The following is a 15,393-nucleotide window of genomic DNA, read 5'->3' as shown; positions in this document are numbered from 1 at the left end:
CACTGGTCGATATGTGAAGTCCGGTGATCCACAATCAGTCGTCACAGTTAACGGAGAGACTGTGGTCGCCCAACAGTGCAATAAACCAGTCTCACTTAGGTTCTGAAGACGACCAATACCCCTAAAGATCCGGGGTAGAATAGATCTTCACCAACCCATGCTTGCTGTAAAAGGCGACTATGTTTGTCATAAGAGGCGGCTAACGGGATCAGGTGGTGAGGCTCGCTGACTTGGTTGATGCATGTCATCGTATCCCAATTGTGTGGACCGATGCTCATGATGTCAATCACTGGATTGTCTGGTCCCGACTCGATTATTTACCGACTAGCGTCCTATAGCTGGAACATTGCTGGGTGGCGTTAAACGACAAATTTAAGGCGACCAGACAAGCCCAACTCGTCGTCCCAGCAATATGTGGGTTTAAGTCATTCTGGTCGCGGGCAAACTAATGTTTTGTCTGTCAAACTAAGAAATAACGATTTCCCTAACTATACGCAGAAAATGTGTGTTTTCCATTTCTAATTAAAATGTCTCGCCTGAAAGGCACACATGTAACAAATGTTATTTTGGGGATAATTAGTTTCTTGGTAAAGTCTGTTTGTTTGTTTATTGGCAACATTCCAGCTATATGACAGTGGTCTTTATATAATTAGATCTGGACCAGACAATCCAGTGATTGATATCATGAGCATCGATCTTCGCAATTGGGATATGATGACATGCATTAACCAAGTCAGTAGCCTAATCACCCGATCCCGTTAGTCGCCTCTTACGACAAGCATAATCGCCTTTTACGGCAAGCATGGGTTGCTGAAGATCTATTCTACCCCTATCTTCGCAGGTCTCTTGGTAAAGTACAAATTCTTGTACTTTTTCACACAGTTACTTTAAAAAAATGTGTGTGACTAGGTCAGGAGAACATACTGTTTAACTGTAACTGAGATTAATGTATAGTCAGTCCCCCAAGAAAGTTATAGTCATAAGACTCAGAGCTCCAGATAAGCTTTTGGTGTTGTGGGTATTTTACCCATGCATTTTTAAATCACTGCGTATCAGCTATTCTATCTGGGTATTCAAATTTCTGTTACCCACTAGTTTTTACACATGTGGGTATTTAAGTTAAATATTTAAAAACACTATTCATCTAGTCCCTGCAAACTGGTGTTGTGTGGGTTCGAGAGCTTTATAGGACTCAAAAATACCACGATACTTCCACAAGAAAGTGTGATGGCAAATGATCATGATGTAACTGTCATCGTGGAGTTTGGCAAGGTTGACGGAATGCCCGTTTATAATTTCAAAATAAGTTGCTGATTTGCCAATCGAATACGCAGGGTTACTTCACAATATTATATATATATAGAATGGAGATATAACACACTAGAAAATCAAAGATCAGGCTAAAATGGCACCAATATTGCCTGGCCAAAATCGTCAAAAAAGAAGTACATAAAATCATGCAATACTTACCTCACATTTCGAAACTTTATTATAGCAGACGCACAACATACAAAATACCATTTGGTCAGGTCCTGGTTCCGTTTCGTCAGGCAGCATCTCTTTAAACGAATTTTGTGCTTTTTGTATGGGTGGATTCCGTGGAGTGCTAATGCTGGAATATTGTTGGCATTGCTAACTCAATCTCGTCAACAGACGGTATATATTTTGATAGATATGTAAGGATATAATAGTTGTAAGGATATCATGATTTTGAGAATTTTGTAACCGAATTCCTCCCAAAATCAAATATTAATACACCTAGACATAATTAAGTACTTTCCTTATACTATATATATCATATGTTACAATGATAATTGAAAAACAAATTTGTTGCTATGGTCTTCGTATGACGGCTGTAGCAACGGTCGCCATCTTGGTTGTCACTTTTCCATTTCCTGTTCTGCAAATGTTGACAGAAGCAAAGGAGAAGATAATCTGAATTAAGCCTGGTCTCATATCTTCTGACAGTGGAACTGACAGGTGGGTCATTAATAAGATAGACATGACATGTGTAAGTGTTCGATCTCGGCAACCGTTAATTCGGATTTCGTTGGAAACGGGCACCTGCTAAACGTTAAACAATGTTGCTAGCGGATCTTTAAGTATTTTACGTTTAAGAAAGGATCCTTTATCCTCTTGTGCGATCTAAGCTTCAAGAATCTATTAGCTAAGTTTTAAAAATGTGTTCTGTTCGGCTGACACATAAGCTAAGAGAATAATATGACATGAGAGTGTAAAATTTATAAATTCACAAACTCGTTATTACCAATTAAAATACCGTTACGTCAATGAAATAAGGAATAAGTTATCAAAAATGTCTTTAAGGCCTCCAATTTTTTATTTTTCGTGTCACAGGCCCACCGAACCAACTTAAAAGCAGCCAGTCACGAAATAAATTAAACAAAATAATATTTATTTTTATTATGTCTCCCATGGTACTGTATATCCCCATATACTCTTATACAATGAAACATGTTATATATAAATTCCATGTCTTCATCACTATCAGTGATTCAAGGAGCAAGATGGCAGTTTTAACTCCACTGCAGAATGGCTTTCATATAAATGAATAAATGATTGACATAGCTATTTGTTTTTATTCATTTCGACAGACCTTGGGTGGAAAAGCTGGAATAAATTAAACATAATAATATTTATTTTTATTATGTCTCCCATGGTACTGTATATCCCCTTATACTCTTGTACAATATAACATGTTATATATAAATTCCATCTCTTCATCACTATTAGACTAAAATCTAGTCTCTGAAATGAACATATCGTACATAAAAAAAACAGTTGTTCAGTTATCTTAATAAAAACATAATAAAAAAGAGCCCAGTGACTCTCTTCATTTTCCTGACACTGCAGTGATCTAGACTTGCCAAACATTATAGACTTGCATGGGCTGTATTTGATATATATTTGTATCAGGGTCTGTAAGACAGACTACATCACTATCAGTGATTCAAGAAGCCAGGTAGCAGTTTTAACTCCACTGCAAAGTGGCTTTCATATAAATGAATAAATGATTGACATAGCTTTTGTTTTATTCATTTCGACCGACCTTGGGTGGAAAAACTGGAATAAATCCTTAAAACATAAAATTAAAAAGGCGTGGCCTAAAAGAAAAATGTTAGAATGAGACTAAGCAGGTAATACAGAAAATCCACCCAAAATTAGTTATGTTTTTATTCATAATCGGTTGCAAATTTCTTGCAAGAAAAACATTCTGTCATGAATTAGAAAATGATTGTTTGATGTAATTGATAAAAAAAAGCTTTCATGATAGAAAACAGATGAGTCATCAAAATAAATAAAATATAAAATGAAAGTTGACCAACCAACTCATTTTTTTATATTAACCTAATTGATTACATGTGGCTGAAGCACTTAAGTTGAGGTTGGTTGGTTGGTTTGTTGTTTAACGCCGCACTCAGCAATATTCCAGCTATATGACGGCGGTCTGTAAATAATCTAGTCTGGACCAGACAATCCAGTGATTAATGTCATGAGCATCGATCCACGCAATTGGGATATGATGACATGCATCAACCAAGTCAGCGAGCCTGACCACCCGATCCCGTTAGTCGCCTTTTACGACAAGCATAGTCGCCTTTTACGGCAAGCATGGGTTGCTGAAGACCTATTCTACCCCGAAATCTTCAAGGGTCCTTAAGTTGAGGAATCAGTTTCCATGAAAGAAATATGGGTCATGCCTACAAAGAAGTTCATGAATGTTTCATGTTTCATGGACGAGGATGAATAACTGCCTTGAAATCCTGCAAAAGTTATATAAATTTCAGTGAACAAGGTTTTTGTAGACATAGAGATAGATTTGAGGAGACATTAATTGCAACCACACAATCTAATACCGTATTTGACGTAATAAGCGCCCAGGTCGCTCTCAAAATTAGAAATAGGGAGCTTTTAGTAAAATATTATTTTGGTGAAAAAAACAGAGTTGAAAGATAAATTTCATGGTTTATGCTGACAGCCTGAAATGTTAATGTACGACATATATTTCTTCCAGAATTTAATTGCCAATAATAAAGGGTGCATATATCACTAGAGTGCGTATTATACGAAAATAGGGGAAGGAAGCGATGCGTATTATATGCAAATGGGGGTCGGAAGGGGTGCTAATTGGGATTTTTCACTAGCCAATATATCAGCAAATCTTGCCGTAGGCGCTTATTACGTCGAATACAGTACATATTATTTCACCTGTAAGAAATGTAAATTACAGGAAATATCATTTTAATTTTGGTAACTCATTAACACAATTGCATTAGTAAGAGCGTATTAAAGGTTTTCTACCATTTTTCAGAATTATTTAAGTACATGTAGTATTCTCTCTCCCCACCCACCCACATTTGAAAATAATTTAATAAAATTATGAGCCGCAATCATCCCCAAAATATGTTTTTTATACATTTTGTTTTTATTACATACTGTATGTAGGGTCGACCACTTATCGTAGTGTTTACTTCATGCTAAGCATTCAATGTTAACCCCAAGGCACTCCCCCCTACTCACACACAGTTAACCCCAAGGCACTCCCCCTACTCACACACAGTTAACCCCAAGGCACTCCCCCCTACTCACACACAGTTAACCCCAAGGCACTCCCCCCTACTCACACACAGTTAACCCCAAGGCACTCCCCCCTACTCACACACAGTTAACCCCAAGGCACTCCCCCCTACTCACACACAGTTAACCCCAAGGCACTCCCCGCTACTCACACACAGTTAACCCCAAGGCACTCCCCGCTACTCACACACAGTTAACCCCAAGGCACTCCCCCCTACTCACACACAGACACCTGTATTTAATCGTGGCCTCCTCTGAACAGTGACATGAACAACCATCAACCAGTCAATCATCTGTCAGCTTTATTGTGTTTGTTGTTTAACACACTCTCAGCGACATTCCAGCTATATGACTGTGGTCTGTATATAATTAGATCTGGACCAGACAATCCAGTGATTGACATCATGAGCATCGATCTTCGCAATTGGGATATGAGGACATGCATCAACCAAGTCAGCGAGCCTGACCACCCGATCCTGTTAGTCGCCTTTAGGGCAAGCATGGGTTGCTGATGACCTATTCTAGATAACCCGGGTCTTCTCGGGGATGTTCAATTGTAGTGTGTTTGGAGTATCAAGGATGATTATTTTGGTGCTTTGTCTCACAGATACATCAACATGGCCGACTTGGGAACTGACATGATTACTAAACGTCCTCGGACTGCGCGGGACCAGTACACAGTCCTGACAGAAACACAGATCAAAAATATAAAACAGGTAAGTAAAATATCACTTCATTATAGCATAGTGAGTGAGTTGGGTTTAACGCCACTTTTAACAGTATTCCAGTTACATCACGGCGTGTCAGCGTAATGTGGGAGGAAAGCCCGAAATGATGCAGGTCTCAGAAGTTTACCACTTCGGTGAAACCCATGAGCACGTGTATGGTGCTGACAAATCTAGAAACATAATCGGGGCAAACCAGGATTTGGACCCACATTCATAGGTTTCTGGCGTGCCCAAGGCACATAACTCTGCACAGCGAATCATGGAGCCTTAGTCTACTGGGCCACCCGTACTATTATATCATAGTAATTTTACTTCACATTTTCATTTAGTGCCATGGTTTCAGGTTAAAGTGACAGGAAAGATGAGCAGTAGAAGAACTCAAACATGACATGTACTAAAAGATTTGTGTACAGGACTGTTCATTCAACAATGTATGTCCCTCTCTCACACATTTAATGAGAGGGAACAGTCAGTTAGAAAAACTTGTCCCCCAATCCTGTTCACTTCTTGTGAATATATATGCATTAACAACTGTGTAGTTTATGGGTGCAAGTTAAAATTTGCAATGTTTTGACTTATAAAATAACATTTTCAGAACCCAACAGCATTTTTCCACACTAACAAAGCATCGGATCAACACACCCGAAACTGGGACCCCAACAAGCGGTATGTGATTGACAGGACGGCCACCAGCACCAACCAGCATCTGTACCGGGGGATGAGCCTGTCCCACCCCGTGTGTTGGATCGGGGAGAAGTACAACCGCTTCCCCCCTGCAGACCACAACACCGCACGTCTGGGGGCGTCACTACGGTGGGGGCCGGAGAAAACGGGTAAATATTACTAGCACAAACAGGAGAGATGAGAATGGCCTGGACTTTTTTGAAAACAGGAAATTTAGTTTGATTAAAACAGACCGACGTTTCTACCGTGAAGATCTCCTGCCTGGAGTACAGCATTCAACCAGTCACATGACTTGAACCCGTTGATCTGGTTCACCTTTCATTTAGAAAATGTTTTTTTTAAAAACATTTTTGACCTGAATGGCTGCAGAATTATGGCGTTTGAATTGAAATTTTCAATATAATATTGTGAAATGTTTAGTTATCATTGGAGGTGTGCTGTGTTACTGACCCAAGTCAAGTATTTGTGTTTGCCCTGGATCTTTGCCCTGGTTTGATTCCTCACGTGAAATCGGCATAAAACCAAACTATAAAACAAGTTAGAGAGTCTGCATTACTTGACATCGCCGCATCACTTTGGGATTTCCTCAAACATCTAGCTGACAAGCCGCAATGTTATTGTAATACTGTTCAATGCAACGTTAAACCCTACTCACTCACTCACTCACTCACTCACTCACTCAACCACTCAACCACTCAACCACTCAACCACTCACTCAACCACTCACTCAACCACTCTCACTCACTCACTCAACCACTCACTCGCTCGCTCGCGCGACTTCATGCTTTCTGCTCCCCATCAAGTTGACATGCTGTGATATACTGTAAATCTTGAAAAAACATGAGCGTGAATGTCTCCAAAATGACTATCAACAATAAGACGGCCTCACTGCACACTTTGGATAGCGGAAATACCAACTTGAATATATACACAAACAATGTCAATTAAAGAATAGGAATTATACAATAGGCATCCGGTGAGTTATCACTGCTGGGGCCAAGAGTTCTTCCCACTCGTGTCAAAGTAGGCATCATTGACCACTCCAGTCAGTGAACTGTTGTTGGTTCAATTATTTTATTGCCTTTGAACTTCCTTAATGCCTGTCAGCAGAATAAACATATAAACTGTGTGTTGTTTTTAGGGAAACACTGTTTATTGTTATTACGGAAGTGCTTTACACAGTGCTAATAAGCAGTGCTATTTGTGTTTGATTGGATTAAGGTAAGGATATGTATCATTCCACTGGGGATGGGGTGGGGGAGTCGAGTTGATTTTGAGTCACATTTTTGGCCTGGGGTCAACAGTCGTATTAATTTCGAGACGCATTAATTTCCACGTTAAACGTTAAATTCAACACAATTTTTAGACAGCTATGTGTGCATGGATGCAATATAATATATCTGCATGGCCATAACAGCTGCTGTGACAACATTAGTCAGGCCAGGCCAGGTGGTAATATAATAAATGTACAACATGTATGGCCAATAATGTTACACACTTTAACTGAAGTGTACAAAATTGAGGGATAAAAGTCACATTGTTCTTCATGGTTTAGAATTTTATTCAAGTTAAGATAGTTCATTTTGTCGTATTATATTACTCCTAATTCATGTTGGTTTGTAGGAGGATACATTTTTAGTATTATATGAGAAATTGTTGCTAGAGTAGAAAATACAGATTCATATTATCCTTACTGCTTTTCAGTATTTTACTTTTCCCCAGTTGCTAGACTCATCATAAGAGTATTCAGTTGTTTGTTTGTTTGTTTGTTTGTTGTTTAACGCCGCACTCAGCAATATTCCAGCTATATGACGGCCGTCTGTAAATAATCGAGTCTGGACCAGACAATCCAGTGATTGACATTATGAGCATCGATCCGCGCAATTGGGATCGATGACATGCATTAACCAAGTCAGCGAGCCTGACCACCCGATGCCGTTAGTCGCCTTTTACGGCAAGCATAGTCGCCTTTTACGGCAAGCAGGGGTTGCTGAAGACCTATTCTACCCCGGAATCTTCACGGATAGCATTTTAAGTAAAAGTGCTTTTTCTTTCTTTCTTTTTGTTCTTTTTTCTCTCATCCTTTTACAAGCTAGGTGGTTTAGTTGTGGTCATCTTCCTGAGGCAAGTGAGTTAACTGACTTTAAAAGTCCAGTTTCCACCCTTGCCGAACTAGGCTGGAATTCCTGGGCTCGATCGTAGCGCCACCAGTGGCTATTATGAGTTATGTCCTTTCTATGCCTCTCCTATTGACCAATCAGATTCAACCTCTCGTATCACTTGCATTTGCTTCAAACAAAACGGTGGCGCCAGTCAAGACGACTTGATCGATAATCAAGATCTATATTGTGATAAAACGAGTCTTACATCGCGAAGTGCATCAAATTACGTGAGCACCTTGATTAAAAACATGAAAAGATTTAGAAAATATCTTTTGACAACGAGTTAGCGGTGCACATGCTTTGCAAATCCTGCAGTCGACCGAAATCTGCATGACACTTTCTGAACCGGATTGTGATTTCGGTGCGCGATTTTGATTGGACTATGCATAGACTCGTTAGTCCAGCCATAATGTAACTCCATAATACCAGCCTAGTTCGGCAAGGGTGGAAACTGGACTTTTATAGTCAGTTAACTCACCTGCAATCGTACAACTGTATGGGAAACATGGTTGTTTATTTTTTCATGGCTATCATTTCAGTAAACCTACACAAACCCCTGGATCCATTCCCGTCGTTCTCTCGATCTCAAATTATCTGCCCTTGACCTTCATGATCAAATATGATCCGCTGCTACTCAGTCTAACGGACCAATCTGAATGCGAGTTGCGAACCAGCCCAAAGTTTGGTTGACGATATCAAGAACATGGCGGCCAGTTCCAGTGACAATGAGACCCATGAAGATCCGGGGTAGAATAGGTCTTCAGCAACCCATGTTTGACGTAAAAGTTCTAACCCAGAATCCCCAGACACAGTTATTTACAGGCTGATGTCATTTAATTATGTTGAAACCATCATGTTAAAATTATGTTCAGCTGATTACATGTCCAGGTAATTATTCAAATATATTTCCAGGGTCAAGGACGTTTTCACATTTTGATGGTGAGAACTCGCAGCGCTTTGTGAAGATAGATATGTACAAGCGTCCCCCAACAAACCAGCCAGGCCAAGTCATCATGAGTCACGGGCGACCGGGGGATGGGTACTACTCACAACGAAACCCAAGTAAGAGCATCAGGGTGAAAAATACTGAACAATTAGTGTGAGGGATTCTTAATATATTGAGGGATATTTACTAAAATTGTATCTCAGTCTTTGAATAATAAATAAATCCCCCCAAATATTTTTTATCACTGATAGGGGGCACGGGTGGTCCAGTCATCTAAGGCGCCACGATTTGCTGTGCAGAGTTGCGTCCCTTGGGCACGCCAGAAACCTATGATTGTGGGTTCGAATCCTGGTTAGCCACAATTATGTTTCTAGGTTTGTCAGCACCATACCCGTGCTCGTGGGTTTCACCGAAGTGGTAAACGTCTGAGACCTGCATCACTTCGGGCTTTCCTCCCTGATAACTGGAATACTCTTAAAAGCGGCGTTAAACCAAACTCACTCACTCACTATTATCCCTAATCTTTTTGTTAAACATATAGAGAATCTCACCATCAAGTGTTTTGATATAAAATATATCAACATGAGTCAATAAAAGTTTAAAAGTTAGAGCTTGACGAGGAGTTTTAGACTTGTGTCAACCAGTGTTGACATATGTGATGTCCAAAGACATGAGATGAGGTGAGATTCTATTTTTCATCCAAATTATTGTTCCAACTTTTTCGTTTTTAAACAGTTAAAGCCATGTCTTGACTGTAAAAACTACAGCTGACCAGCTTCAGTGGCTTCTGTCGTCATGGTAACATCATATAGCACCATCACAGGGGTCTGTAAAGCATTGTGATGCACATTGATTGTAGTGATATCTCCTAGGAGAATCTCCTGTGGAAGCTAGCTTGGGATGATAATAATTTAATTCTTTTAAACCAATGTTTGAAACTATTAAAATGGAAAGTGGAAATCCTAGTTTTTCAGTTGTTTACCTGCATTCAAAAACTGAAGTGGGTGAGTGTTGTTTTACGCCGCTTTTAGCAATATTCCAGCAATATCACAGCGGGGGACACCAGAAATGGGCTTCACACATTGTACCCATGTCGGGAATCGAACCCGGGTCTTAGGCGTGACAAGCAAACGCTTTAACCACTAGACTACCAGACCACCCTAAAGACTGAAGACTTATTTGGCATGTACAATAACTGCATGATACTTTAGACTTCACGTGACCTCTGCCACCTTCCCACTACTCTTGTGTACGTCACATGCACGGCCGGATGGGGGATGGGGGGGTGTAACCCCCTTATTGAAGCACACTAAAAACTGATGCTTGTTAAAATTTGATAGGTGACACTAGTCTATACTTAAAGAGGGGCGGTCAGGTAGCCTAGTGGTTCAAGCGTTAGCTAGTCAAGCCGAAGATCCGGGTTCGATTCCCGACATGGGTTCAATGTGTGAAGCCCATTTCTGGTGTCCCCCGCCGTGATATTGCTGGAAAATTGCTAAAAGCGGCATAAAACCATAGTCACTCACTATACTTAAATAATGCATAACAACACAATAACTGATTTGATGATATATTTTCAACAAAATTACACAATTACTGAATACAAATTGCCAAATTTTAAAATGCAGCACTCCTTCCTTGTACGATGATGGTAAACTTTGTGTTGCAGACATGACCACATGGTTTGGAGCCAGTTTTCCGTTGAACCACAACGTCATTCTTGAGGACATTCAGCCGAAAACATACGCGGACTACGAGATGATTCGCCAGCACAAACAGGCTCACATTTCTCGCAGGATAAACCAGTGGCCGGACTTCTCCGAATACACAGACAAATTTGCCCTGTCAACGAAAACAGAACCAAAGATCACCTCGTAAGATTTTATTTCCTGTTTGCCTGGTCGGAACGAGTAATTAGGTCAGCTGTTTCCTTCCTAAAGTCTGTATTTAACCACATGGTGGAGGTGACAGGAAGGGTGCTAGTGTTGTATCCATGTTGGGATTTGAACACAAACTTAGGCCAGATGAGCCAGCACTTGAACCATCATGCTACCCCCACCAATCTATTGGAGGCTTTTCCCTTCTATGTTGCACAACCAGACACCAAAGGGTGAATTTTTTTGTTTGTTTGATGTTTAACACCGCACTCAGATTACTAATGATTGATGTAGATAAATATATTTATATTTGATAATCTAATGTGTCACACATTATTACTTGGCAATGAAAAGTTGCCTGAAGCTCCAAACTAGCAGAAGATGAATGTAGGTCAGTGAGGTGTCTGACTGAATATCTTGTTTTGCCATGGTCAGCAGTATTACAGCTGTATCTTGGCAGCCGGTTATGATTAAGTCAGGCTTAACACATCAGTGGTTGACAGAGGGAGCAGGACTCACTGTCAGCCAAGTCACGTATTGTAACCATCTAATCGGCATGCGTCACCACTTGTCCCTTTGGTAACCTGCAAAAAGACTCGACTGCGAAAATTCGACAAACCAATCTGAATGCTTATATGACTTCAAGTTCCTCGGTTAAAGAATCCCTTAGGAATAATGTTAATTTTACATATGTCTTGCATCTTAAAATATACCCAAGATACATTTAAATGTGTTCAATCATACCGTATAATACTTACTAAGTCCCTATGTGTTTCAATAGCATCTGGAATATAAATGACATATGGGGGAAATATATGAGAATTATTACGCAATGAGATGACAATTGTTCAAGCTATGCCTGTTAGCGCTTAGACAGAACCCAGTCGCAAAAATGGCCATGAGAGGGGCACGAGTCGCTATTCGGCTTGTCCCGGAATAACACGAGTTGGTCACGAATGGAGCCACTGGTTTTTGAGATTTGATATGGGGAAAGATATTTGGTGTAAGTTATTTAAATTATGTGTAATTCATTTTTCAGATTGGAGCAAAGAAAGAGATATGTTTTACAAGCATGAGAGGGTAGTTCAACATTAACAGAGACCAAAGCTGTCCACTAGCATTACGGAACCACCGTCTAGATGTGGCAGATTGTGTAGGCCCCGAGATATTACCCATACACCAGTGTCTTCATTCTTGGTAGAGTAGAGTGAAAATATGACTGCAAAGGCCTTCTGGGCCCACTTGTACAAAGCGATCTTAGCGCTACGACTATCGTAAGCCTATGTTAAAGTATGGGAGTTACGATCATCTTAGCGCTACGATCGTTTTGTGCAAGTGGGCCCAGCTGATCTTGTGTGGCTAGAACATTTTACTGCCTCAATGTCTCAATCTATTTGTATGACCGTTTCCGGTAACTGTAGCTGGTTTAGATTTTGGAGGTCAAAGCTGTTTGTATTACTAAGCTGTTTAAGGTTCTTAAGGCCTCATGCTTGACTTCTTGAATTATCAGATTTCCATCCAAACCCACCTGATGATATTCTGAAGGTTGGGCATATTTTTTGAAATATTGACGACAGTCAAGACTGATTTCTATGACTTGATAAAGGCCAATGGCGCCAACAATGAAATATTGTTTGGTGGGAATTTTTCAGATCGAATCTATCCAAGGATTGCTTTTTCCTAGTCAGGGCTTGTATTCAAGAACTGGAACATTTACTTGTAGGCTTAGTAGAATATTTTTTGGACAAGTTTTTGTATCCTAAATGTAACTTAAATCTGTTTGAGTTGAAATGATTTAAGACTGTCGAAACAAATCAGCTTTAACATATTTTCTGTCTCAATGTGATGATATTTTTGAATATTTTTAAGCTCCCAGTATTTATTGCACCAAAGCCAAAAGTATGGTATTGTGATCATGTGTCAAAGAGTCTCAGTATTTTAGATGTGTTTAATCATAAGATACTATATTTGCAAGTATATGGCATGTAAGAGAGGAGACGTCCTTGTACATACAGCATGGAATCATGTGGAACCAAACCGGTATCTTATGGAACCAGCTGCCGGAACTAACATGGAATTGTACGGAACCAAAATGGAATCATACAGAACTGACATGGAATCTTATGGAACCATGACAGAAATGTAGGGAACCACCATGTAAAGTATATGGAACCAAAATGGAATCATACAGAACTGACATGGAATCTTATGGAACCATGACAGGAAATGTATGGAACCAACATGGGATCATACAGAACTGACATGGAATCTTATGGAACCAGCACAGAAATGTATGGAACCAAAATGGAACCATGCAGAACTGACATGGAATCTTATGGAACCAGCACAGGAATGTATGGAACCAACATGGGATCATTCAGAACTAACACAGAACCATGGAGCCAATCTTTTCTCAGTGCACTGGCAAGATTACCCTGGTTTCGTGATCCGTAATGTTGTCGATTTTGGATTTACACCGTGTGAATGCTGCTACATTTATTGCAGAACAGAAGAGATATGTTCAACAAGTATATTATAGTTGTATATAATGTATATTGTACATAGGTTCAAGGATCAACTGAATGGAAATGATGTATATTTTGTTTATTTGAAATAAATCATAGAAACAATCGTGTAGTTTGGTCCAAGTATTTGAAGCATGGATATTGTCAGGAAAAGTTCTCAAGCAGATAGTTCAGCAATTCCTTTAAATATGGTTTATGTGAACCAGGAAGATTATTGCCAATCTCATTTAAATCAGATCTTCTTTCTATCGCTAAACAAAGATCTGAGGACATCCCATTACGGGTCACATCAGAACGACCTTTCATCAGGCCAATCAAAGGGTCCCTTACCAGATCATGAAAGTGACAGTCGGAATGTGTTTTTCTAATCATGCAACTTCAAAAACGTTAACACGGGGTATTCCGAACAACAGTTACGGCCCGTACAACTGATTCGGTCAAAATTATCGTCTGTCTCTTGCTTCCGAGGGATAAACATTTGAACGGAGGAGGCGTTGCACAGTACTTTGGGAGCACTGCCATACAATCGCAACCATATATTAGACATTCCGGAATGTTCGTTTGTTCAGTTTCCAAACTTAAATCAAGAACAATGTCCACATATTTTTCAAAATAGTCTGAAATGGAAGTTGCCAGGTTGAAATGAGTGCCGTAAAGTTCGAGAAAGCTGTTTTCTAATTGGCTGATGTCGACTTCTTGTTAGTCGTTTCAGTGGTCGGTCAAAGTTCACGAAAGGTAATTCTGACGTGACCCATAATGGGATGTCCTCAGATCTTTAACGACAGCGAGAACTTAGATGTGATTGGATTATTGCCCATTTATAATGAGATAGCGATGTAGCGATATGTGTGTTTGTGTGTGTGTGCACGTGTGTTGGTACTTGTACCAGTTTGGAAAAATGCTGTTTTTAAAGTGCTAGCCCACTGAGATACCATGCCGCGGTTTAACATGAATACCCCACTGAGACACAACATACTGACTCCGAGCCGACCAGTCCTTGTTTTCACCTCTTAATGCTGAGCGCCAGGCAGGGTAACAACAACTACCATCTTTCAACACCTTTTGGTATGATGCACCTGGTGATTGAACCACCAACCATCGACTCTTTGGTCAGACACTCTATCCAATACACCACAGAGGTGGTAGGAAGAGTGAGTGAGATGGGTTTGATGAGGAAAGTCCACAAGCAAACACACAAAGGATTCTGGAACTGCACAGTGACTCAACACTACACAGTGAATTGGACTCCTTAGATTGGGCCACCTATCCCCATGTGATCTATGATTTGGTCGGTTGGTTGGTTTGTTGTTTAACGCTGCACTCAGCAATATTCCAGCTATATGATGGCGGTCTGAAAATCATTGAGTCTGGACCAGACAATCCAGTGATTGATATCATGAGCATCGATCCATGCAATTGGGATCGATGACATGCATCAACCAAGTCAGCGAGTCTGACCACCCGATCCCGTTAGTCGCCTTTTACGACAAGCATAGTCGCCTTTTACGGCAAGCATGATGTGATCTATGAAGGTGACAAGTCATCACTGAATCATAGTGAGAAGTAGAGTCAATATTTCTGACCAATCAGAATGCAGGATTTCCAAACACATCACGGTGTATGGATTCTAAAACACACTGCTGCGATGCATAAAACACACAAGACTTGATGTTCAATTATCAACATGTTTATACAGAGATATTTACAAATGTACAATGATTAACATTAAAATGAGAAACTGTACAATTAAAACAACCTTAGAGACACATGACAGATCAAAATAAGGATCATGAACACAGAGAGTCCTCATGACATGTCCATCCTGGACTTCGGGGTAATGGATGGACTATCTCGTCCTCGTTAACACTGCCGAAC

At 40.1% G+C, this 15,393-nt stretch overlaps 1 protein-coding gene across 1 annotated transcript; it reads left to right on the top strand.

Annotated features, from left to right (window-relative positions):
- Positions 1 to 1,846: 1,846 nt before the first annotated feature.
- LOC124118119 lies at positions 1,847 to 13,623 on the top strand. Its single transcript, XM_046480207.2, has 6 exons — positions 1,847 to 1,980; positions 5,204 to 5,312; positions 5,920 to 6,157; positions 9,083 to 9,232; positions 10,786 to 10,990; positions 12,033 to 13,623. Exons 2-6 carry the CDS (start codon positions 5,214 to 5,216, stop codon positions 12,067 to 12,069), a joined length of 729 nt encoding a protein of 242 aa, XP_046336163.2. The 5' UTR covers positions 1,847 to 1,980; positions 5,204 to 5,213; the 3' UTR covers positions 12,070 to 13,623.
- Positions 13,624 to 15,393: the final 1,770 nt, after the last annotated feature.

The sequence above is a fragment of the Haliotis rufescens genome, unplaced genomic scaffold, assembly GCF_023055435.1.
Source record: "Haliotis rufescens isolate VD_foot unplaced genomic scaffold, xgHalRufe1.0.p SCAF_13, whole genome shotgun sequence".
NCBI lineage: Eukaryota > Metazoa > Mollusca > Gastropoda > Lepetellida > Haliotidae > Haliotis > Haliotis rufescens.
This window is presented reverse-complemented; position numbering and strand designations above follow the sequence as displayed.

What these genes read in the sequence shown, in the direction of transcription:
- LOC124118119 (XM_046480207.2), top strand. Translation starts at nt 5,214, where the DNA reads ATGGCCGACTTGGGAACTGACATGATTACTAAACGTCCTCGGACTGCG. An exon ending in GTGGGGGCCGGAGAAAACGG is followed by an intron (nt 6,158 to 9,082) that starts GTAAATATTACT and finishes ATATATTTCCAG; the next exon opens with GGTCAAGGACGTTTTCACAT. An exon ending in ACAGAACCAAAGATCACCTC is followed by an intron (nt 10,991 to 12,032) that starts GTAAGATTTTAT and finishes TTCATTTTTCAG; the next exon opens with ATTGGAGCAAAGAAAGAGAT.